The 25,424-nt window shown below is 48.2% G+C and overlaps 1 protein-coding gene across 1 annotated transcript in view; it reads right to left on the bottom strand.

Annotated features, from left to right (window-relative positions):
* The window catches only part of TMEM86A (transmembrane protein 86A), a 32,868-nt gene extending 7,707 nt beyond the window's left edge, over positions 1-25,161 (bottom strand). Inside the window, exons 1-2 of the mRNA XM_075094628.1 lie at positions 24,445-25,161; positions 3,380-3,644 (exon numbers count right to left, since the gene is read on the bottom strand). Of these exons, the coding sequence (XP_074950729.1) occupies positions 3,380-3,644; positions 24,445-24,465 (286 nt within the window). The 5' untranslated portion in view covers positions 24,466-25,161. The remainder of the gene's footprint in view (positions 1-3,379; positions 3,645-24,444) is intronic.
* Between the last annotated feature and the right edge of the window lie 263 nt (positions 25,162-25,424).

A 25,424-nucleotide genomic window follows, 5' to 3' on the forward strand; every position in this document is an offset into this window, starting at 1 on the left:
CTGCTGACTACTAGTTGTCGTGCCAATTGTAGATAACAGGGTCCAAACTGAGTCCAGCTCCTCTGGTCCTCTGGTCCCCAGACCTGCACATGGTGCAGCTGCAGGCTGTCCCACTTTATCCTGGCAGGGTTAGGGTAGCTGGAAGTTTTCATGCAGCTCTAAAGCATGAAGTGGAGAAAAGAATCTGGGAAGCTGAGTCCTCCAGCAGGGCACTTGTTTACATTTAAAGCATGATGCTGTAGTGTCAAGGACAGTCACTAAAACCTGCTGCTGGCAGATGTTTCTTCATCGTAATATTCCTGTGTTGAGGCAGCTCAAAGAAAAGGAAGTGTATCCCTGCCTTTGAGGAGGACCAGATGGGACATCCAGTGAAAGCTCAGCCATGCTGGGATGAGAGAGGAACCCACAGGAGGGAGGGGGCTGGTGGGGACCTGGTCTGCAAGGTGAGGCTGGAAAAAATGGACAGTATGAAGGGGAAGGAAGACAAGTGCAAAGGAGGGCAATGAGAAGCTGATGTTTCACAGAGCTATTACACATCATGGGCACAGCACTGAGGAAACCAAGGAGGGATTTAGGACAAGAGCTGTTTATAGTTTTATAGCGCAGGAAAGGTTAGAGCCCTGGGGGCAGTAAGCAGAAGGGTGGTTCACCCTAGCAATGAGAAGTGGTTTTTCCTTCAAAGGCATTATATGGACAGTTCTGGGATAGGGAACTGAAGAATGTGTTTTCCTTCATGCAGGCAGCTGGCAAAAAAGAGGAGGAGAAGAGGAGGGCAGGACGTGGCAGCCAAGCAGAAACTCAGAAAGGCAGGAGTTTTGTGATATGTGGTGAGGCTGGTCACAAACAAGAGAGTCAGCTCCCAGGTTTGCTCATTCAACACCCACAAATCAAACCAGGAACTGGGGAAACCTGTGAGAGCTGCACAGGGAAGGGGGTGCATTCCTCTTGCATTTCTCAGCCTTTGGCTCGACCCTCCCAACCACATCAGGCAGAGCAGCCCCTCTCCTCTCTGTCCTCTTCCTTCCCCCTCCCTGCCCCTTGAGTTTCCCCTCAGGCTGGCAATAAATCCTTTTTGTTAGTCCCCGTCTTCTTCACCAAAAGCATAAATTGTTTCTAAGTGCCTGCTATCAAAGGAGATGGGTGTTAACACTGTAAAGTATCTTCTACATGCAGTAAGATACTAGTCAGAGAATAGCATGTTATTAGTAGACTGAAACAGCAAAAATGAAAAAAACTCAAGAGTGCCAGGAGTAGGTTCCCAGGCTCTCACTTCCCTATAAAGTAATGGACAAATGTCCTTTTATAAACTCATTGTCTCAAAAGCTATTCAAATCAGCCCAGTTCCCAACCCTATTTTTTTTTTAGCCTGAAAGACATCGAAATTGAACAGAAAGTACATTTTTATCTAGTATTTCCTCTTATTCTCCTGAAATTTCAAATTCCCACAAACGATGACGTCAAAAGGTTGAATATTGTCAGTTGTCAACAACAGCAGCCTGCTGAGTTTTAAATAGGAGAAAATACGTTTTGCGGGAGAGGTGAAGGATGAAGTGGGGTGGTATGCTTTATCTGCTAACAGCTGAAATGCAAATGTTAACACTTCACTACAGAAGATGGTAGCCTGGATTAGCATGAATGGAATCAGGCAGGAGACAGCCAGGATGAAGGGTGAGATTTTCAAAATGCTCCAAGAGAGCTTTTCTTCTCCTTAAGAAGAAAAATGTGCCTAAACCCTCAAAGCACCACTTCTCAGTTATGAGACTAGTGTTGAAAAACCATCTTATTTGCAGATTAAAATAAAATTAACCAGTTTCTGAATTGCCGTGACTGGTTGACCTGCCTCTAGCGCTAAATTGGAGAGGCAACTCAGAGATATCCCAGCTACGTGGGAATGGAGAAGTTCAGAACAGTCCATGTACAAAAACGGTCACAGTGAGGATCAGGCTTTGAATGTTTTCCAAGCCACAGCTCAAGGACCAATTCCAGGAGGCAAAAACAAAGCACAAGCTGCCAGGCTGAGGCAACCTGCACTAAGCTGGGCACCCCTGTTAAGAGGTGGGAATGGTGGGAATGCCAACACTAAGCACAGAGGGGATGACACCCCAAAAGAAAGCTGGAGCTCCTCAGCAACATGCCCAAGGTTCAGCCAGACAGATACAATCCTCAGGGCTTAATTTAAACCCCACCAAAACCAGTAAAAATTTTTACATGAACTTTTAATGAGATTGGGATAAGCCCTTGGGAAGCAGGATTAAAACCAGATTCAGAGCATTTAGCCTTTCATGTCTGGCATTTCACACACTTCCCTCTCATAAAGAGCGAGATTGTGGGAATCCCAGAATAAAACCAAATACTAACCTTATGAGAGGGGGAAAAATAAGTCTTTGACTTTCATAGCTGACAGCAGCACATGTCAGAAAAGTTTCCTCGTCTCACCACACTTTCCAGTGGGCCAGTCACAGCACCCAGTTAATGGTGGGTGATACATGAGATCCCTGTGCTGGTTGAATTAACTTCAGAAACCCCACCAGTCACTTTAGCGAAGGACTTAACTGCTGATGATTTTTTGTGACAGTCCAAGGCCAGGGAGAGTGTTGGCTGCAGGCAGGTTCAACGTGGCTTTAAATGATTAATCTAAATCATTATGTTCTAGTCTGCAAACTAGCAAAATAAAACAAGCTTGTTTTGCTCTGGGAGATGTGGATCTTTCTATAGAGAAAACAGGCCACTATGGTAAGGTTTGTCCTTGATTCCCCGTCATTTACACGCCTTGCAGAACAGACATGTCTTGTACAACAGGCTGCATGATTCATACTGATGGACCTGCAAGTAGGACAAGATTTCTGATGCTTTGGTTTCTAGCATCCACTTAAACGCCTCCCCCAGGCTACAGGCTGTCTATCAAAACAAAAGGGTCCTCTCCAGCTGTTCTTCACTGAGGACCTTTGCACCATATGTCCTATTTCTGATCCTTGTAGCAAAGGGCTGACATATCTCCCTGCAGAGAGAGAGTAGGTAGATACTTCCCTTAGCTTCATGGGAGCTGCAGAGTACTGTGAGCATTTCCTTCTTTTACCCAGGCATCCTGCCCATGCCCCCTTCCCAGTTCCAGCCAGCTGAGATGCTGTGAGCACATGACAGGGAACCAAACCTGCCCCAACTACCACTCTGACCTCAAGAGAAGCTCAGGAGAAAGACTCACCCATAGTGTGACTCCTCTAACCATGATGGACGTTAGTCAAGGGATGACTGATTCCCACTGCCTGGGGCTTAAGTTGTACACTAATAAACAAAACATGTGGCCCAGCAACTCATTACTAAATAAAGAGAATAACAGCTGGACACTGTGGCATCCCTTTAGGACTGACACCGCACTCACCATGAATGAAGTAGCCCTGCTCCTGCCAGATGAGAAAGGCGTCTCCCACTGCCGAGAATATGAGTCCTGCTAGGATGCGGCTGGCACTCCGGTGTGACACTAAGAAATTAATTCCATGAGCCAGGAGGAAAACCCACAGGCAGAAGATGGGCAGACATTTGATGAGGGCACTGAACCAGGAGGGGCTAGAAGTTGGCAGCCAGAGGACAAAATAGACACAAGTGGCTTTAAAGAAGGGCACCAGTTTGGGGCCTTCACTCTTCACCTAAAAGAAACAAATATTAAAAAAAGGGAAATTAATAGGATCAACAGAAGCATCAGTGGAATAAAGAACTGTCTCCCTCCATTTGAAAGCTGCTCTTTCATGTACACTGTCATCTAGCAGCATTTCTATCCTGAGAAAGGCTGGTTGAACTTGACCATGATCCTCAGCCTAGACCTTTGTGACCCACTCTGCTGAAAACACTTCTTGGCTGGCAGGAGGGGTTTTGGGTGGTGGAGATGGCGGAAGTTTTAGATACCTTTTCTCTTTATTTGTTCTACTGAAAACATTTAGGCCATGAGTCAAATTCCTCTCGTGGTCCTTGCCACCTATCTTGTGTTTAGACTAACCCGTTCTATACACCTTTCCTGTAGCTGCAAAAATACTGCACTCCCCAGGAATATCCTAATAGTAATCAAGCCAATAAAAGTGCAAATCTTCCCTCCCATTTTGGTGAATCCACTTGCTTATCACCCTGAGGAAACCAGCTCTCTTCTAGGCCATTCTCTCTCCTGCCCTGTAGCCTCATGCCTGGAGCTTGCTGTTGGCACCACCACATGATTTCAAAACTCATCATATAAACCTCCCAGGTGAGGAGGTCACTTCCTAAGCTGACTAATATCAACACCAGTCACATGTTGCTTTGTTCTAGCTTTACACTAATAATATACTGCCCATATTGCAGGAAATATTTTGACTGAGGGCTCTGTTGTGTAAATCCAGACACAAAAATGCAGCATGAGCAGTAGGCTACTCATAACAAAGCCACAGCAGAGGCAGGGCGCACAGCTACACACTCCACAAGCTGGGTCTGCTCTTACCATACACTTAGCTGAGACCACCCTGGACAGTGGGAAGATACACACTGTGTTCACCTGCTTTCTGTGATATTTCTGCGTTTTAGTGCAGGTGGGAAAAACCTGCCAGGAGAAACAAAGCTACAATTTTATTTTCTCCTGGAGTGCAGCTGAGGGCCAAAACAAAGAGGAAAGGAAGAGAGTGTGATTGCCTCATGTGCCTGCAATGTTGATCAGGTACGTCCTGGGGTCTTTTAGGAGGCCTGTTTCCTCCTGCAGCTATGGCAGTGCAACCTCCAGAGCTCTCCTGCAAGCAGGGGTTCACTCTCACTCTTCTAATCAATTTGGTCAAGCAATATTTACTTGCTTACAATCACAACAACTTGCCACTAGTCATGGCCAAAGCACTCAGAGGCCTCATGCACTGGAGGAGGACATGGTGAAAAATTGAGGCATGAGAACTGGATTGACACTGCAAAGTCCATCAAAATCTGAACATCCACATGTGACACTGGGGTTGCTTATCTCATGCAAAGAGCCTGTGCTCCAAAACCCTGCAGAAGAAACATTGGTCTTTTTTTCCAAATCACTTGGCCCTATTTCTGCTTCTTGCATCACGGGACATTGCCATGACACTAAACCAGCATCCATCTTCCTTTGATGCAATGTGCCTTGGTGCAGATACCTAGAATGGCTGAAGGCCGCACAGCAAATATCTCCATACTTACGATGCTCATTTAATAAAGCCTAAACTCATCAAAATTCAGGAGCTTTTACAGACAGAAGCAAAGAGAATCAGGTGAAGCTGGAAGACAGAGGCAGAGGTGGTGGAGGGCATCTTCACACGCAATATCTAAAAAGCGAATGCAATCTCTGAAGCAGCAAGACCGTAAATAAAGGGCATCCCAAGAAGACAGTGTTTTCAAAATTGTTCTCACATCTGATGGAAAGTTCCCAGGTATATCAGCAGTTTCTTAGCAGTACGATATTTCATTATTCCTCTTTACATTATTCATAGGCTATTGTCAACACAATTTTTAAACACTCCATTAAACAACCAGGCTACACAATTCACTCACAAAAGGACACCAGCAAGCCGTTAATTTCTTGTACTACATGGGGAGCCCATCATGAGTTTTCTACTTAGGCTGTCTAAATTAATCACCATTTACCACCTCTTGTCTACATTCCTTGGGAGAATTCTGGCAGCAGATAAGAAATGAACTTGAAATAAAAGTCATAAAAGCCCACGTAGTCTCACAGCACTGCAGGTGCCTGGGAACTATCAAGTGTCAAAGAGGAAGAGTAGAGCGAAGCCTCCCCCTCCTTCAGACCCAGCACCTTGCCCTTCCAAAGTGACACATCAGGCTCAGGCTATCCCCAACCACCTCCAAAGCTGGTGCCCGGCTCCAGCTCTGCCTCCTCCCCTTGTGTGCCTCTTTATTAAAAATGTAGTTGATCCCATTCATCCTCTCACAGTTTCAGGCAATAGGTGGCAGCACTTCTGGCAATGTTTCCTCCTCTCCCCCCCAGTTGTGGAGGTTCCGCACCACACCATAACAAGCCCAAGATCTTCAGCACCTTCAAGAAAAATATCAACCTCCAGAGCTACGAAGTGCAAAAGATTTTTCAGCATCAGCAGTGGTCCAGGTCCCTGTAACAGTCTCAGCTAAGGGTAGGTAGTTTTGTACCTCTGAAAACAAACGTTTATGATGAAAGATATAGTTCAAGTTCAGCCTTGTTTGCAACACATCACAGAAGCACTGTTAGAAGCATACAGGAGCATATTTGGGTTAATAAACACATGAATTTTCATTTAATACCCCATATTGAAACACCTGCTATGAGCAGTTACCATTACAGTCACAGCTTGCCCTCCCCTGTGTGCATGCATGATGAGACAGGTTTTAATTATACTTGTCATTTTCCCCAGGAACCTTGACTTACTGAATATAAGATATGCACTTGTGCAGAAAGATTATGTTTGCTTGGTGAACTTAAAATTACCATTTCTTACTATCTAAATGGGAATTTCCCAAGCCCAGCTAGCCTTATCTTAAAATAATCATTTGTATTATTTCCATTCTAATAACAGTCAAGGAATTTTTCAGGCATAAGTGGTCATATTCCAGTCTCAGTTACTCACCCATAACCCTGGAATTTACAGTGTTACAGAGTCCTTTGTAGAAGAATAACCTTGTATATCTAGAAGGGCTACAGGCTTCTCATCATTAACGCTTTATTCCTTTACACTTTTGCTACAAGTATACTTCAGATGAGTTATTTCCAAACACGTCCTCGCCAATTACTGAATGCTGCAGCTCAGTGGAGCCCCTGTGCTGGCTCCGACCAAAATGAGTGCCCAATGAGGGACACCACTTGCTGAGACAGAGGTACTTACGCACCTAAGGGCTGGGCAGCACATCCTGCTGAGATGGTGTGGCACTGGAAATACTTGGGACAAGCCTCCCATGAAAATCTGAGGCAACCAGAGGATGAGGCTGGGGAACTGCCCTCTGTTTGGCCATGTGGCTGAGGCTTGGCCAGAGGTGATGGGGCAACTTACCACCTGGAGGACAAGTCACGGCTGGTATTGGGAAACCACATACCAACATAAGTGGCGGCTGTGGGTTGAGCAAAGCCAAGAACATAATCCATGACTGGACTTGCCTGTACCTCAGGGCAAGGAACATTATTTCTTGGCTGCATGGATAAATTGCATCAAGCCACCCATCTCCTTTGCACCTGTGTCTCAGAGACAGAACGTGAGATGGGGCTGTGCCATGGTGTTGGAAAAGAAAGCACCTGATGCATGTGACAAGGTCCTTTTTGCTAACATATGTGATTCTTATGGCTTTAAGCTGGGTTTTGCCATTTTGTTACAAATTCTATTGCATTTTTCTTCCCACTTCTTTCCTTCTTCCACTGCTAATTTACTCTGGGCTGAAATGCAGTACAGAAAACATCTTGAATACAATGATAAGACAGTATTTCCAAGTTTTGAATTTCTAAACTGAACATTTTCTCAACTGCTACGACTATTAAGTTACTTGGAGTCTTTACAAATTAGTTTAAATTGCCATAAAGCCACTATCTCTGTATTTGTGGAATTATAGTGAAAGTACCATTTATTAAATTATCTGTACCCAAGCAAATCCAATTAAAACCCCCAAGACTTAGGCAGACTAGGAGGAAGTTGTGTCATGGCTTTCACCAAAATACTTTGGACCAGATGATCTCCAGAAGTCCTTTCCAACCTCAACCATTCTGTGATTCTGTGATCATAGAATCACAGGTTGGAAGGAACCTCAGGGATCATCTAGTCCAACCTTTCCAGGAAGAGCACAGTCTAAACAAGATGGCCCAGCACCCTGTCCAGACGACCCTTGAAGGTGTCCAACATGGCCGAGTCAACCACTTCCCTGGGGAGATTATTCCAATGGTTGACTGTCCTCACTGTGAAAAATTTCCCTCTGGTGTCCAATCAGAATCTCCCCAAGAGCAACTTGTGTCCATTCCCCCTTGTCCTCTCCATGTGACTCCGTGTAAAAAGGGAGTCTCCATCTTCTTTGTAGCTGCCCCTTAAGTACTGGTACACGGTGATGAGATCCCCTCTGAGCCTCCTTTTCTCAAGGCTGAATGAACCCAGTTCTCCCAGCCTATCCTCGTATGGCAGGCTTCCCAGTCCTTTGATCATCTCGGTGGCCCTTCTCTGGACCCCTTCCAGCCTGTCCACATCCTTTTTGTAGAGCAGGGACCAGAACTGTACACAGCACTCCAGGTGTGGCCTGACAAGCGCTGAGTAGAGTGGGATAATGACTTCTTTAGCCCTGCTGGCGATGCCCTTTTTGATGCAACCCAGCATCCTGTTGGCCTTCCTGGCCGCAGCAGCACACTGCTTGCTCATGTTGAGCTTTCTGTCCACCAGGACCCCCAGGCCCCTTTCCACAGAGCTGCCCTCCAGCCAGGTGGATCCCAGTCTCTGCTGCACTCCCAGATTATGTGTTCCCAGGTGCATGACCTTACACTTATCCTTGTTGAACTTCATAAGGTTCTTGCTGGCCCACTCTTCCAGACTATGCAGATCTCCCTGCAGAGCAGCTCTCCCTTCTGGAGTGTCTACTTCCCCACTCAACTTGGTGTCATCAGCAAAATTCATCAGGCTACACTTGATGCCGTTATCCAGATCACTTATAAAGATGTTGAATAACATTGGGCCCAGTATTGATCCCTGGGGCGCTCCACTTGTGACAGGTTGCCACTTGGAAAAGAAGCTATTTATCACCATCCTTTGGGTGCGGCCTGTCAGCCAGTTCCCCACCCACTGCACAGACCACTTGCCTAGGCCATAACGCATTAATTTCTCCAGGCGGAGACTGTGGGGGACCATATCAAAGGCCTTGGAAAAGTCCAGGTAGACAATGTCCACCGCCCACCCCATGTCAACCAGGCAAGTCACTTTGTCATAGAAGCCCACCAGGTTTGTCAAGCACAATCTGCCCTTAGTGAAGCCATGTTGGCTTTTCCCAATCACGTGCTTCATTTGACTTGAGAGGGCCCCCAGGAGGATTCATTCCATAACTTTGCCAGGGATGGAAGTAAGGCTGATGGACCTATAATTACCCAGATCCTGCCTCAAGCCTTTCTTGTAGATAGGGGTAACATTTGCCTTCCTCCAGTCCTCTGGGGCATCCCCCGTTCTCCAGGACTTCTCGAAGATTACGAAGAGTGGCCTTGCGGTGATGTCAGCCAGCTCTCTCAACACCCTCGGGTGGATGGCGTCAGGGCCCATTGGTTTGTAGGGGTCAAGCTCCTGTAGTAATTCATGTACTAACTCTTCCTTCACTGATGGTGGGTTGGCGTTTGGATCAATCAGCAATTTCGTTCCCAAAGCCTGGGACCCAACAGTGTTGGTAAAGACAGAGGTGAAGAAGGTGTTGAGGACCTCTGCCTTTTCAGCATCATTGGTGATTGACTCTTCTTTTCCATTTAACAGTGGGCCTATGTTTTCCTCCTTTTTCTGCTTGTGGTTGACATGTCTGATCTTCACACAGAGCATGGTATTGGCACATGCAGCTCTATGGAGGCCCAGGGCTTGGATATCCACTTTCCTGTTAGGGATTCATAAGTTTACAATATCCCATCTTGTTTTGTCTGTTCTTATTCTGCTCCAGTTTGAATTATTGCTCATTTCTTTGTTGCTGTTGTTCAAGAGTGACAGATGATGCTATCACACAAGTATTCCAACCATGCTGTCATTTGGTATTGTTGTAAGATGTCTTGAGACTTTAGGCTAGCTGATGAAGAAAGACTCTTACAGAAGTGGCAGACCTGAAGAAGTAGCTCTGGGTAATAAGGACTGACAAAAGTTCCCAACATGCAATATATAAGATATAGCACACAAAGATGACCAAAAGCTTCATACAACAGCTTCTAAGCTATAGCTTCAATTAGTTATTGGAGATTTCGACCAAAGCCCAGGGGGTCCCCATGGGATAATCTCTTCCTGCGCCTCCCCGCTATGCAGCACTAGGAGATGCTCATGATTCACATCTATATAAACCAATATTCACTAGGGGATATGACCTGGGGAACATCTATGCTGATCCTCAGCAGCACAGACAGCCTGTCCTGAGTGCTGAAAGCACATAAGCAAGCCAAAAAATTTACAGCTAGCTCCTCTACCCAAGAATAAGCTGCAACCACAGAGGAATAGCTACATTTGTAAGCCAGTGCCATGATTTTCTTTAACACATTGGAGCCAGTTGTCTGTATCTACCTCACAAGTGGGATGAAGAAAATCCAGCTGCCACATGGACGGATACATCTTGCTCCTGAGGTATAGAAGAACATCAGAAGCTTGTTGCTTTGAAATGCTAAGTCGGACAAAGTTCACTGTTCCTAAGCCTCACGCTGGTCCCAGGAAACAATGTGGAGTATCAAATAATGCTCTTCTCTCCACAAATCCCCTAAATAAGCCTGCACAGAAAATGAGTATACAGCCTATTCCAGACACCAGCAGTGTGACAACCTGCTGGGGGGATATGGCTTACGCCCATTGGGCTGTAAAATGCTGCTTTCCAGGAAAAGTGGTTTTTTTTAATAATAATACCCCAGCTATTCCACTGAGCAACACTTGAGCACAACTGTGCACACTGGCCAAAAAAAGCTGGGCTGTTGTCCTCTGCCCATCCCTCCCGGTGGTCTTGGCTGGCTGAGTACCGTTTTGTATATCCATGGCTGAGTTGTTTCTTGTGGCTTCTAGCATCCTGAATCATGGATCCTGCCCTGATTCTGCTCTACTGTGACAATAGCTCTTGCCCCCAGTTGTTCACCAATAAATATTTATGTGGCTTTGTTGCCATGTGTTATGCTGCCACTGCAAGCCCATGAATTCTCATTCCCCAGAATATGTGGCTCTTTCCAAGACTCTGACAATCCTCTGTGCAGTCTGAGTCATAGAGGGAAAGCTGCTTCAGCCTGGGGATGGACCACAGTTAGGACAAAGTATATATATATATATATATATATATAATGTGCCACAGGCTCTCATCTACAGAGCAATGGGGAACAAATACAACTCCCCATCAGGCTGAACCTACAGAAAACCCATCTTTGTGCTGAACCAAAATGAATAGACCATAAGGAGAAGTCCATGTGTGCACAGATCCTAGCCAGAGGCAGCTGATTTTCCCCTGAATTCATCAACCCATCAACTTTTGCTGAACCAAGGAGAAATGCAGCAGTGCTGGGCAATTCCTGGCCATGAACCCACACGAGGTGACTGCAAAGCCACCATCATCCTAGGCTTGCTTGCACATTGCCACCTTTGTTCAGATGGTGCAACATCAAGCCTTCTGAATCTGTACAGACTGAAACTGAGGGAGGGAGTTTTTAGGCAGGGGGACAGAATTGTGTGTAATAGGGAGGATTCAGATGTTGGGCACTCAAATTCACCACTCACATCTCCCCTTTCCCAGGTGGATGCAGAGGCTCTTGCAATGACCAGCCCTGGCATGGTACCTCACCGGGCCACAAAGCAAAGTCCCCAGCAGCCACTCTGGCCACTTAGTTCTGCATCCCTCCTGGGTGGCTCAGAGGTGAGAGAGGAGGAGACAGATGAGATGTTAAGGGACTAGCCAGCCAGTGCTTTTCACTCCACAGCATTGCTGAAATACTGGGGCTGGCGGGGACAGCCCTATCTGGTATACTCTCATGAGTGTAGGCGAGTGCAAAGTGCTTCACCTCCAACTCCGCTCTCCTGCAGGAGCAAACATGCTTTTGGAGGAGAATCAATTGCCTTTTGTCAAGGAAGGCACTATCTCATACATGCCCCAAGTTACTCCTGAATAAAATTCTGAAAAAAAGTTCTTGTTTATGGAGGGTGGTGAAGAGTTACTGAACCAGCCAACCAACCTGCCTGAAATACTGTGTTTGTCCAACAATTTGTGCAAACAAGGAATTAATAAGAGGGTTTATGTTTGTGTTGGAGGTGCCACAGGCCAGGCATCCAAGGCAGATGGCTCCTGAACAGGTTCCACATGCTGCAGGAAATTCAGGGTGATAGATAAACCCTCCTCCTCTCAAGTGGAAACAAAACCATAGAGGCTCCATCTACAATGGACTTGTAAAATAGCTAATAGATCACCCAGGAGAGGATGATACCTGATTGGCCTTTGAGAGAATGTGTGTGCTGGTAATCCTCTGTCTACATCATGCTTATACCATGCAGTGAGTTTAGCCAGGCCTTGTGGTGCTTTATGGCAGCTACTGGCTCTCCCCAGCACAACTCAGGGCCTCCATTTCTCCAACAAGGGTAATGCAGTGAAATTCGTCTTGTGCTCAGCTGTCCAGCCAGACCTGTTCACAGGTGGTCAAAAAATCGTGGTTTTGTCTGACAGGAGAACCTCCATTGTTCAGCACAAGCCAAAAGTAACAGGGCTCGGCCTGAACACTTCCCACCCGCAAAAGGACTATCCTCCCAGCTCAGCCACATATGGCAGGAGCAATGGGTCCAAGGCAGCTATTCCATCCTCAGGGTCTCTTCAACTCCTCCTGCAAGCTAGGGCTGGCTTGCTGGCTTCTCTCATTCCCCCCTCTACCCCAGCAGCCTGGGTACTTTCTTCCTCCCCATGGATCAATGGCATTACCCCCCAGTGAAGCAAAGTAAGCTCCAGCCGCACTTCCCAGCTTTGCTCCACAATGGACTGACACAGAGCTGAGAGCTAGAAATACTTGACTTCTTTTCCTTAAGACCAAGCTATGGCTATCTGCCAGAAAAATACAATTAAGAATTTGGCTTAGGCCCTCACAGTCCTTGGGTGGTGAACTCAGGTATATTGCTGCACAAGTTCTTGGCACCAGAAAAGTCACTCTCTGGTGAAGCCACAGGGGAGCAGGCAGTGGGTGAGGATTAATCAAATGGGCATCTAAAAAGGGACCTTGTGCTGGTCTGAGCTGCTCCACACACAGCTGCACGCAGAAATGAGAACCGCAACAAAAAGTTTCATTTCCAAGCCAAAATCCTGCCTGACTTGCAGTCACATCAACATTCAACTTAACCTCTGGATTAACCATGGGGGGTTAATCTATCAGCACTGAGGTTAAAATTTTCCAGATGAGCATATTCGCCCCAGATGCAGAAAGAAGGGAGGAAATTTGGAGCAGCAGTTTCCCCACAGCCGCCTGGCAGCAGGGCACATGCTACCTGGCAGCAGGGCAACGTTTGCCTGCACCAGCCTCTCCCAGGGGAAACCACAGCTCAAGTCCCTGCAGTGCAGCCACACGCCTGGGCACAGCAGGGGCACAGCATGGCTGCCCAGCTGAGCGGCAGCAGGTGAGCGTCGAGAACGGGTTGTTTTGTACTGAGCCAGCTGGGGAGCACGTGAGCAAGGCTCATCGTGTCATGGGAGCACCAGCAATGCGAGATTGCAGACACGGCTGTTGCAAAGGTTTATTTCCTGATGTTTGCTCTCCAAGTGCAATTTCTCTGCCACAGACTGCTGTCTGTCCTTAGCCATAGATGCTGCTCAAGAGAACTCTCTGCTACCCAATGGCTTTACCTCAGCCATGTTGTGATCCACCACCAAACCCCCTATCATCTGTTATATGGGAGTATATTTATGAAGGGGATTCTCTAGGATAGGTTTTAGGAGAAAACTGCACTGAACACACAGTATATGAATGATATTTAAATAAATGGCTCAGGAATGTAAAAGAGAGAAACATTAGACAAGCTTTGTGGTCTTCTCCAGAGGACAACAAATAGCTACAACCCCTGTTGTAAGGCAACACAACAGCACAATCCCTGTGCAGTGGTCAGGGAGGGAGATAAGTGATAACAGGAAAAGGCAGCTGGCAAGCTTCACTTCTGCCCCTTCCCAAGTTAAGGCTGCGACTCACATAGAAACAGCAAAGCCCATGTTTGCAAAGCTGCAATATGAATAAAACAGCAGTCCCATCTTGTCTTCAGTTCATAAAGGAAGAAATTAAAAAATGCTGGGTGCTGAGCAGTCACACTGACCATGCTAACGGGGCTGCTGACAAGGCTAGTTTGGCTCAGGGCCAATGTGACCTGGGAGCTCTTGGACATTGCAGCTCTCTGCTGTATAGCCAAAAGTTTTTAAAAAAATGCATCTGCAAACACCTGGGATGTAAAACAGTGTGAGGAAATGTCAGAAATAGGAAACTGGACTCTTGCCTTCAAAACAGTCCTTGCAGGAGGCCTTAGAAATGTGACAGAACAGTCCCATAACAGCCCAAAGTAGAAGCAGGTGGTTCTGGAGCCAAGGAAATAATCCCCACCTCATCAGGGGATCCTGCATCCTGCTTCTTGCCTTAAACCATGACATTGCCCAAAGCTATCTTGAGACACTGGACCACAGTGTTCCCTCCAGCAATTAAGGAAGTTACAGCATCCATAAAGGTATTTCCTGTACTAAATAGAAGAAGAAATCCTGTTAGTTTGGCTAACTGCGGTCAACAAGCTATGCGACAGTGTCTCTTGAACCTTCACTACGCAGGAACTACTACTATCAGGCCACACAAAGTGAGATACTGCTACACCAGCCAATGCCTTACAAAGTCACTGGGGTATCTGCCCTTGGCTTTCTGGGATTGCATGGAAGCCACCAAGATGGCAATGCCTTTCTTTAACAGATGTCAACTCATAAAAATCAAATTACACACAAACACATTTCACCCTGAAGACTCAGCTTGGATGTATGTGGTTTTGCTAGGGCTTCTTTTGGTTGGGTTGGAAAAAACATTACCAAGCATCATCTGTCCTGTCTACTGGACTGGCACAGGACCACAAGCAGGGCTATTTTAAAAACCTTTTCTTAACCTGTGGTAGTAATGATTGACTCCACATCTATAGCAATCCTATGGCTGTCGGCGGTTTTGGAGATTGCCTTCTGAGTACGGTCAGCAATGTACTATTCCCAATGACCAACAGTGTTAAACCAGTCTAGAATTCCAATGTCTGCAGACCTGTAGGAGCTGTCACAGATATGCTTTCAGGGTAGTCCATTGGCTCTCAGAAATGAAAGCAAAAACCCAGCATTTGCCTGCCAGCATCTTATCGCAGAGCAAAGATTGCCTTTCCCTCCTGGGATTCCAGATCTTCCTTTTTGTGTAGCAGAAAGCAAGTCTCTCTGAACATTTCCTTTGCTGTAACACTCATAAAAGAACCCCTTGCAGACATTTAAAAACCTGAACCACAATGGGTCTGTCTTTTCATTCTGCTCATCAGAGCTGCAGTGCTGCCACCACAAGAGCACACACCTTTCCTCGGTGAATAAGCTCAGGTGCAGCTGTGTCCCCTAGCACTGCCCAGGACTTCAGGAGGATGCTGTGAAGCCACAGGGAACATCAGGAGCCTGCCAGCCAGCACCCTGAAATGCGCAGTCAGTGGCTGTCCTAGGCACTTCCTCTCAGGATGGGAAGAGGCAGTTATTTGGCTTGTCACACTAAAATCCAGATAAAAAATTTCTACTGCTTATGGAAGAGTCTCCACAGCTCATCCTGGGGATGGTTTCCAGGCTACGAGCCCTTGTTCTCAGGAGATTTGTCATTATTTATATCACACTCTTCTGTGAAAGAGAATGCAGATTTCTGCTACTCAGGAAAAAATAGTGTTAGGTTTTATGCTGTTCTGAGCATTACCTTGGAGGAGCTGGGCAAGCCCAATGTGCTGATGGTGGGGCACAGGGCCACAGCAGAAGCAGCACCCCCTTGCAAGGCTCATTGCTGCAGGCAAGTGCCACACACCGACATCTGCGCCACAAGCTGTGTGGCAAGACTGGGGCCTCACTCCAGCCTCTCTGAGATGGCAGACCCAAAGTAAAATGCCCCATGGAGAACTGTCAGTTCTTTCCTTGTCAGCACCAAGGGCAGGCTGAGCCTCTAGATAATAGAAGTGAGGGGTCTGCACACAGAGTAACTTGTCCCCAGAGCTGACATCCACCTTTTGCCTTCACTCTCCCATTTACAGCCTTATTTGCATCCCACAATCCACTGCAACATTATGTACTTGTTGGAGGGCCCAGGCCACCCCATTGCTTGACCGCAGCAGAGGGGACGCATAGAAGGTTGGGCGCTCAGGGGAAATGGGCACTTGGCAAAGCTCTACCTTGCCACACGCTGCTTTGATGGTAGGGATTGGTATTTGGGAGGAAAGGGAGGGCCTTGCATCCAAAAGGAACTTCTTCAGCAGAGAAAGCCTCATTTTACCTACCATCTACGGGGAATAACGCAGGTCTAAATGAAGAGCGTTGCAGGCATTGGTGCCATCACAGGCCCTTACGATAACAGTTAAAGAGCCATTAATGTTGCAGAAAAGGCAGGTGGCACATGCCAGGCTGTACCAGCCCTACCAGCCATCCCCAAATATGTGCCAAGGGTGAAACCACCTCTAGCACACAAAAGGCACTTTTGCAGCTCACCTTTCTGGCTGACACACCAGATTCATGCACACCTAGCAGGTGAGGTTTTTGCAAAAGGGGAAGGCAGAACTGAAAGAGATGGGAAAGGCAGCTGCCAGCAGCTGGGAAAGCTGGTAGCTCTATGCAAGAGATTTTCACTGTACAGATCCTCACAAGGGGCTGCAATAAGATCAGCAAAATCTGGCAAAAGCAAGCAGGGCTGTCCTGGGAAACCTAGGAGGGACAGCCCTGCTTGTCTTGTGCCTAACGGAAAGCTGAATGAAATGCTCTACCTGCATATCATGTCCTGCAGGTTGAAAGTGTGTGAAACTGATGTTGAAAATTAGAAGGGAAAATAACAATGCACCCCAACAAAGATGTGTATGTAGAGAGGTGCCGCTCTGGTACAAAAAAGCAGCAGCCCTCCTCGTGTTATCATGGGACCAATATGAATCACAGAATCACAGGTTGGAAGGGCCCTCAGGGATCATCTAGTCCAACCTTTCTGGGAAGAGCAGAGTCTAGACAAGATATGCTTTAAGAGGCAGGAAAAAGTAAGGTCAAAGTATGACACTGGAGTCAGAGATTTTATTTCCAATATCTATTCTTGTGTCAAGACATTGTGACCTGGGCAAGCCAGTATCAGGCACAAATTGCATGACAATAAACTGGAATTTCCCAGCCAGTCTCAAGAGATGTGGGGCAGGCAGATGTAAGCACTAACGTCTGCAAACACTAACCCACGCAAACACTAACCCATGCACTCCCAAGATTCACACTAATTTATCAACAGTTTCACTTGCAAAACTGCTGCTGTAATCGGGCTGCATGTACAAATGTAGACCATGCTCACAAGTAAGCGTGCAGCTGCTTACTAGGGTTGTTTTAGTTACTGCAGCACTTAGAGTCAAGGCCTTTTCTGCTTCTCACCTCACCCCACCAGCGAATGGGCTGGGGGTACACAAGAAGCCAGAGGGGACACAGCTGACCCCAACTGGCCAAAGGGATATCCCACACCGTAAGACGTCATGCTCAGCATATAAAGCTGGGGGAAGAAGGAGGAAGGGGGGGACATTCAGATTGACAGCGTTTGTCTTTCCAAGAAATTGTTACGTGTGATGGAGCTATGCTTTCCTGGGGATGGCTGAACACCTGCCTGCCAGTGGGAAGTAGTGAATGAACTCCTTGCTTTGTTTTGCTTTGCTTGTGCATGCAGCTCTTGCCCCTACCTATTGAACTGTCTTTATCTCAACCCACAAGTTTTCTCACTTTTACCCTTCCAATTCTCTCCCCCACCCGACCGGGAAGGAAGCAAGCAAGCAGCTGGGTGGGGCTTAGTTGCTGGCTGGGATTAAACCATGACAGGGTGCAAGTCCACAGATGCATGGGACATGAGCCAAGTAGAAACTTCACAAACATCAGTTAAGTGATAAATTTGTCATCATGCTCCGTTTATGTCAGGGTGCAGGGAAAAGCCATGCAACTTGCTTACTTTCTCTTGCAACAGAGCACAAGTCAGCACTGCTATCCAAGCACCCTGGCTGGCTCTGATTTATGCCATAACAAAACCAAGACACAAGCAAATAGGGATACAGCAGCCAAGCTATGGTCACAGGCTCTCAGACAGCACAAATCCAGTTCTGCTGAAGCTGTGGGAGACAAAATGACTCACGTAAGGCTTAGGTTCTGCCCCATGTGTCTAGTATTTGCTGAAAAATGTGCAGCTCACTTAACTTCAAACTTCAAACTTACCCTCAGTCTCAAGCATTGATTCAACTAGAGGCTATGTGCCACTAGCAGAAATGCACTCATTTTGATACATAATCAGAAATGTGATGCCTGATGCCAACTGCCACCATATCTGTCTCTAAAGCCGGTGTCTGGTGAGGGGCAGAAAATTAAACCTCACCATTCAAACTTGACAAAAGTCCCAAAGCCAATTCAGTAACATGGCTTGTCTCGTCTTGGAAAGCACATATTTTACAGTGATCTATAGAAATTAGTTTCTGGGAGAAAGCGTGGTAGAAACAAGGAATTTCCATAAGCCCACAGCAAGATGAATCAAAACAGCCACCCTCCTCATTAACAGGCAGATTGCAAAACAAAAGTCAGCCTTCAACATTAAATTAACAGAAGAAAAGACACAAGTTGCACTTACCCAGAGAGAAACTGCACCCTGTGCAATTCTGGGTCAGAATCTGCAGCGTGAGTCCCCAGGCTCTCTGCAGATATCTGAAATCCTTCCCACCCCAGCACACTTGAAATCTTCCAGGAAAACTCTCCCCCAGTCCACCTACCACCTTTTAGCTCTGGTTGCATGTAATCTTCTCCTAGACAGTTTTCTGCTCCATGTCACCTGGATACTTGTTCTTGTTCAGCATTACATGGAGGGATGCTCCAGACTGACACACTTGTCATGCAGAAACCTGCCATTAGGTGAAACACTATTTAGATTATGGGAGTGAAAGGAATTGACACAGGAAGGGCACCAGCGAGCTAGAAGAAGCAATAACCATCACCTTCATTTTGGGCATGCTGCAGTAAGCAAAACCTACATCTCTATTGTAATTACAAATCTATTGGGTGTTGTGTGACATGAAAGGCAGCAGGAAAATTAAGTGCTAATATAATAGCCACTTAGGCCTCCGGGAGGGAAGAGAGTTATGTAACTAATAATCTTTTTGCTGTTCAGGAGTTTCTGCATGCTAGCAGAAGACGGGTTCCAGATGCCATCTTTTTCTAAGAATATAATTTCACTGGAGTTATTATTTCCCTATTACTACAGAGTTACCCACAAGAAAGATAACTTTGGCTCTTCTGTCGCACTCAGTGTATTTTGGATATAGATACTTGAACAGGAAAAGAAAATAGAAGAAATGCATCTCTGTCCATTCGGAGGAACTATGTGTAAGTACAGGCTTCTGAACCGGACCCATAATCTTAACGCACAAAGCACACTTTGAACAACAGGCGCATGTGACTTGAGTGATATACTTGAGTTAATGAAGCCTTTAATCTACAGCAGTGCCTACAGCAGTGATCGGCACTAACTGTTTAGTGCAACCACACTGGGACTGGGAAGAGCGTGAGAGAAGCCTGCACTTTCTAGCCTCCCATTTCAGTTACCCACATCTAAGCCCACCCTCTCATAGCAACAGCTACAGCAAAGAATGTCAGTGTCATAGGAAGAATGCACAAGTTCAGTCTGAAAAAATAAATCGTGGCATGTAACACTATGCCTGAGCTCTAGCTGGCACAAAGCAGCACAGCTTTTTGCTCAGAAGGACCAAAGCTTTTAGGCTTCTCCCAAAAGGTGTGACTGACATAAATGCTACTAAGATCCTGCTAAGCTTACCTTGTGATGATTCTCTCCCTTACTTCATTGAGTTCAGATGTTTAGAAATCTTTTCTATAATTCATTTAAATTGCCTTGGGTTTTATACAAGTGCCATATTGCCATAATTGTCTGTGGTAAATAAATGTGTATGTTTACAAGCCTCCTGCACAGTAAAATCCCAATTTATGATGTATTTAAGTAATCAGGAAAATTATAATGAAAGCAACAATATTGGGTATAAACAAAGAGAACAAGTAAAATTAACCTCTCTACCATAAGAGTTACTTCCGACTTAGACTGTTGCTAACACTTTATACATTAATGCAGAAATAATACATCCTCTATTTAAGAAACAAAGGCTGAAATAGTTCAAAGTGTGATCTGGCTTTCTTGTTTTCAATGGCAGTTTGAGGATTATAGAGCACACTTTCTAATAATAAATCTTTAAAACTATGCTTAGACCTACTACTGCTTCAATGGCCCACAGCACAGTCTCTAAGCAACATGATTTACATCAGGTCTCTATATTCATCTGGATCAGTTTGGTCTGGCCCTTCCTCCAAAACTCCAGTGATGCCCATCCAATTCTCCAGCCCTACCCAATAGTTGGTACTCATTATTACCTTCCCAGATCGTACCTTTCACATTTTTTGCCCAGTTTTTGTAACTGACCTTCCTACTCCCCCACAGTGATATCCTGCATCTACCCAGACAGTTGACAAGGGCTGTTCCCAGGAGGGTTGCTGGCTACTTCCCACACGGGGGGAACGGGCCAAGGGCCTGACTTGCTTGATGCATCCAAAACATGCATATTCTTCCCCATCCCAGCTATCTCTGTTTAAAGATGCATATACAGCAGAGGATGAAAGGGAAGGGATAGAGGTTGTTAATATATGGCTTCTGGGCAAAAATCTGCCCAAACAGGGAGCTTCACCTCCCTCCCACACATATGACTGTGCTAGGCCAAGTAAAAGTCAGATACAGACAGCATGATGTAGGGATGAGAGACCATAGTTCATCTCACTTAAAAAGACACACCAATATCATCTATAACTGGCCCCCAAAAGAGACCTATTCTCAGCCAATTAATGTCTTTATATTTCCCATGCCCTGTTTTCCTCAAGGTGGTGCGAAGCCCTGTACTAAGTTTAGCCCTAACTTTAGGGGCAAAATAAGGTCCCTTTGAGCAAGGAGCATTATGTAAATACCAGAATGACTGCGTGTCTCCAGGCTGATCGCCTGAACACTTGTAGCCCCTGCAATCATGGTGCCTTCTGAACAGAGAGGTCCTTAAGGCAAGGGCTATCTCCCACAAGCTCACACTAAAAACTGCTTAACCAGTAGGGGTGGGGGGGAAGGGGGTACAAAAACAAAAAAAAAAAACCCACAGGACAAAAATCACTAATGAGACAGTCTCAGAAAGGACTTTTATTAAGATGGGACCAGTGATGGCTGAACAAGAAAGGAATTAAACTCACGTATCCATGAAGTAAATGCACCATTTATTAATAATGCTCTCCAACAGCAGGCTCTCAGCCCACACGACTTTATGCAGAAAAAAACAGTTCTTACTCAGAGCTGTATCAAGAATAATAATTTTTAAGCAGGGTGCTCCTGCTTGTCTAGCAGAGTAAGCAGTAAAAGCTTACCTCCAAGGTGACTTCTAACCAGAGCGAGCATTGCTCACCAGCTGGAGCAGAACTGGCAGACAAATGCATCTTCTCTGCCACAGCCCAGTGCCATGCAAGTCTAGACTCTGGCACCAGCAGGACCTCAGAGCTTTATCCCATCTGAGAACGTGGCACAATATGTTAATAGGTATTTTGGCCCAATTCGTTTATTTGTGGGCATGCTCCCCTCTCAGCACATCCAAACTGTGCAGCACCAGAGACAACAGCTTGGCTAGCTCTTCACAGTGCTGTGGCCTGTCTTTGCGCGTGGGGCAGACATGCCAAACACCCCAGGCCATGATGCATACCTGGCAGCCAGCAAACAAGCAGCCCTAGCCATGATTTCTCCCTAGCTTCCTCTCCATGGTCTACGACTCCTTGCATGATTTCTTCCAGCTATCAGTTGTAGAGCAGACTTGGAGCTCAGGGTTTCTGATTTTTGTTACAAGAGTGTCCTAAAGAAGGAAAAAGGGGGAGATGTAGGAGACCAGGTTGTATATAAGTAGTCAGAGCCATCTGCTGCAGTTATGTACTAAGGCCATCGCTTTGAAAGCAGGAAGCAAAATCATGTCACTCTCCGCTGTGCCTTTCTCGTGTCCTCCCCATTGAGGCTGATGATGCAGTGTACTGGCAGAGGACATCCACTGTAGACAGATCAATTCCTCTGGCTAATTTAATTATGCCCCAGGTGCTGCCCCCAGAGAGAGCATCCCCATCATGTGTCAAAGCAGAGATAGGCATGGTCTATCTATGGCCCCAAACACCTGGTCTATCTATACAGCAAAAGGCAGTGTGGTGCAGAGATAAGGCCTGGGCCCCCGAGGGTAGCACCTAGCTGTGGCCAGACCAATTGCCCACTGCTGTTCCCTTCAGCAAGCGACTCGCCAGGGGGAGCCCACCAGCTGTACAGCCACCCTGCTTCTCATCTGCTGCACGGCTCCAGCTGGCAGCTGTGCAGGAGCCGCACCATGCTCCCGGGCAGTGCACGCTGCTGCATGACACCGTTTGTGGACCACAGCAGAGCCGATGCTGTAGCAGCACAGTGCACTCCTTTGGAGAAGAGCGACGTGAAAACCCACTGAAGGTGTTGAGCAAAACTGCTCCTTAACAGTCTGGAGGCTGGCAGCTCTTTTTTTATGAGCTCGGAGGAGGATCATATACTCTGCCCTCCCCTCCCACTTCTACAGCCATGGTAAACAGCTGCAGCACTGGCTGCAGCTCCCAGGCTCATCATCCCTCCACCTTTCCACAGCCTTTCCACTGCCTTAGTTGCCTTTGGTGAAGCAAAGAGTCAGTATGTCAGGCATGAAGCCGGAGCAGGAACACGCATTGTTACATGTCAAAAGCGCAAGAGAAAAAAGCAGGTTTCTTTTTCCCTCCCAAGTTACCTTCCTAAAGCATAATTTCTTGTGTAGGTAAAGCCTTCCGGTCTGAACTACATACACCCTTCCCAACACATGCTCATGCTTTAGTAATTTGCCTCTTCTCAAAGCTCAGCTGAAATATACTCTGCAAGACCACACTGATTCACTAGCCCTAAAGGCCAAATACTGCCTCCTGTGGATTATGAAACAAATTCTGCCAGTTTTTGAGCCATTTCAGTATTGTCCCAGCCTAAGATTTTATTTCTGAGGTAGACACACAAAATTCACTGTAACTTAAGGATGAATTTAGCTTACAGCACAGAAGTGCAAAGGTACCAAACCTCTTTAGTTATTTTTGAGAAGCATATTTGAAAAAAAAAAAAAAAGTTTAGCACCACAATGGTATAATTTGCAAGCTACTTCCCTCTGTCGGCAAAGATAAAAATCACCCCCAGGCTGCTGATGAATTTACCAGGTACATCTTAATAACTGGGGGAAAATTCATCTGAAGTATCAGACAATACAAGCTGCTGTGCAGAACTGGCAAAGCAATTTAAAAGTTTTGAATCCTGGCTTTGTAAATGGGGAACAGGGAAGGGATGGGATTTCTACCTGTGAGAGAGAACGCAACAGACTAGCCATTAACCAAAATGTTTTAAAACAAGATACCAATGGTTCCGCAGGGAACCAGGACACCAGCAATAGGTGTTCAGTGCTGCAGCAAAGCACCAGGCAACTCTCCCACCAAGAGTTAGCGATTCTTACAGCGCACATTAGTCTGCTGGTGTATTCAGACAAAACCCTCGCCTTCTAGAAACAGGAACATCCAAAGCAGTGTGTCTAAGAGCGCAGCTTCTCTGCTGTTCTGGCTGAAAGCATTTTGTCTTCTTTCAGCATTGAAACACCCCCCCCTTCACATGCAGGGCCAGGACCTGGTATTGCTGGCCCTGCCTGGCATGAGCCACAGCTACTTCAGCTGCCAGCTTTGCTCCATGAATCCAGCTGTACTGCTACACATCACCTATTGACAGGACAGCGGCGACTCACTACCTTATTGCTGGTTACCTTAATTAAGCACAATGACTCCCCCATGAGACACCGGTACAGGTGACACCATCCCCGCTCAAGTCCTTAGATGGTGGAAGTGCCAGACTGGCTTGTCAGGGGCGATGGGGTCTCGGTGGGAGGTGGCCCAGCCCATGGCAAGGTCTGCCCGCCGCGGTGGCCGACATAAGCCGTAGCCCAATCACCGGCCGGGCAGTACGGCCACCTCGGCAGAGGTGCCTGCGGGGTCAGGGAGGCCGCGGGGCAGGAGGATGCTCCGGGCGCTGCCACGGCGCAGGGGCAGCCGGAGCGGAGGCGCTCTGAGCAGGTGCGCTCTGCGCAAAGCAGCCGAGTTACTGAGTCTTTTGAAAATATGAATGACAAGAGGAGAACGAGATGGCGAGGGAGGCGCACCGCTGGAGCAACAGCTGCCGGGGTGGCACCAGCGCACGCGGGGGGCCGCGGCGGGGTCTCCGCCAACGGTCTCCCGGCGCCAACGGTTGCTGCCTCGCGCCCCGCGGGGAGCGGCGGCGGGAGGGTAGCAGCCCCCCCCACTCGGGGACCGGGTAGCGAGCACCAGTGATGGTGGGGTGGGCGAGAGGGGAAGGGATGCCGCCCGGGGAGGGGGTGTCCTGCTCCCCTTGCCTGCCGCGCGGCTCGCACTCACCACGGTGACGGGGGACACCATGTCGGCAGCGGGGCACGTGCTGCTGCCGCTGCCGCTGCCGCCGCCGCCGCCGCCGCCGCCGCCGCCGCCGCCGCCGCCGCCGCCGCCGCCGCCGCCTGCCCGCTGCCCTGCCTGCCTGCCGGGGCGCTTTTTTAATAACGGTGACGTCACCGCAGAGGGGGCCCCCGCGGCGAATGCGCTGCGGGGAGAGGGAGGGAGCGGGCCCCGCCCCGGGGCGTGCGAGCGGGCGGGCAGGCCGGCTGGCCGGTCGCGCACACCCGCAGGGGTGCTCACTCGGCTCCCGGTGGCGGCAGCCGCGTCACTGGTGCCGCCCCCCTCCTGGCGAGGCGCCGGCCGGGCAGCGGCTGGGCCCTGCGCCGCGTCTCCTCCCCGGGGGTGGCCGCAGACGGGGACGCGGCCTGCGGGGAGCGTCCGTCCTTGCGACCCCCGGCTGCAGCCCGTGGCCGGGCCCTGGGGAGGCGCAGAGGTCCCCTCCCGACAACGGGCTCCTTGGCCCGCAGCCCGTGCCGGGGCAGGACGCGCTGCCCGCGCCGCTGCAGCACCAGCGAGGGCTCGCTTCTCCGGCCGCTCGCTCTGGGCCGACAGAGGCGTCGGCTCGCTTGGCACAGCGGCTTCCCCGCCTGGCGAGGGGGGCCAGCGGCCGGGCCTGCCCCTCCCGCCCCCGGTGAACGCCCCCGCACGGCCGCGCCGCGGAGGCTCGGGAACGCCACCGGAGCGGACTGGGCCGGGCCGGGCCGGGCCGCGTCCTTGGCCCCAGCACCGCCCAGGGCTGACGGTGCCGACGGTGCCAGGCACGGGGAGGGGGGCAGCGCAACGTATGGCCCTTGCCCTATCTCGGGTCCCTCCCAACGCAGCGTCTCACTCCGGCAAGCCCGGTCGCCTGCCTGTGCCCGCGCACCCCCGGCCCCAGCCTTCCTCCTCCCTTGACTTCCCGGGCCTACCTGCGTACCACTCTACGG

Source organism: Phalacrocorax aristotelis, chromosome 5 (genome assembly GCF_949628215.1).
Source record: "Phalacrocorax aristotelis chromosome 5, bGulAri2.1, whole genome shotgun sequence".
In the NCBI taxonomy this organism is placed as follows: Eukaryota; Metazoa; Chordata; class Aves; order Suliformes; family Phalacrocoracidae; genus Phalacrocorax; species Phalacrocorax aristotelis.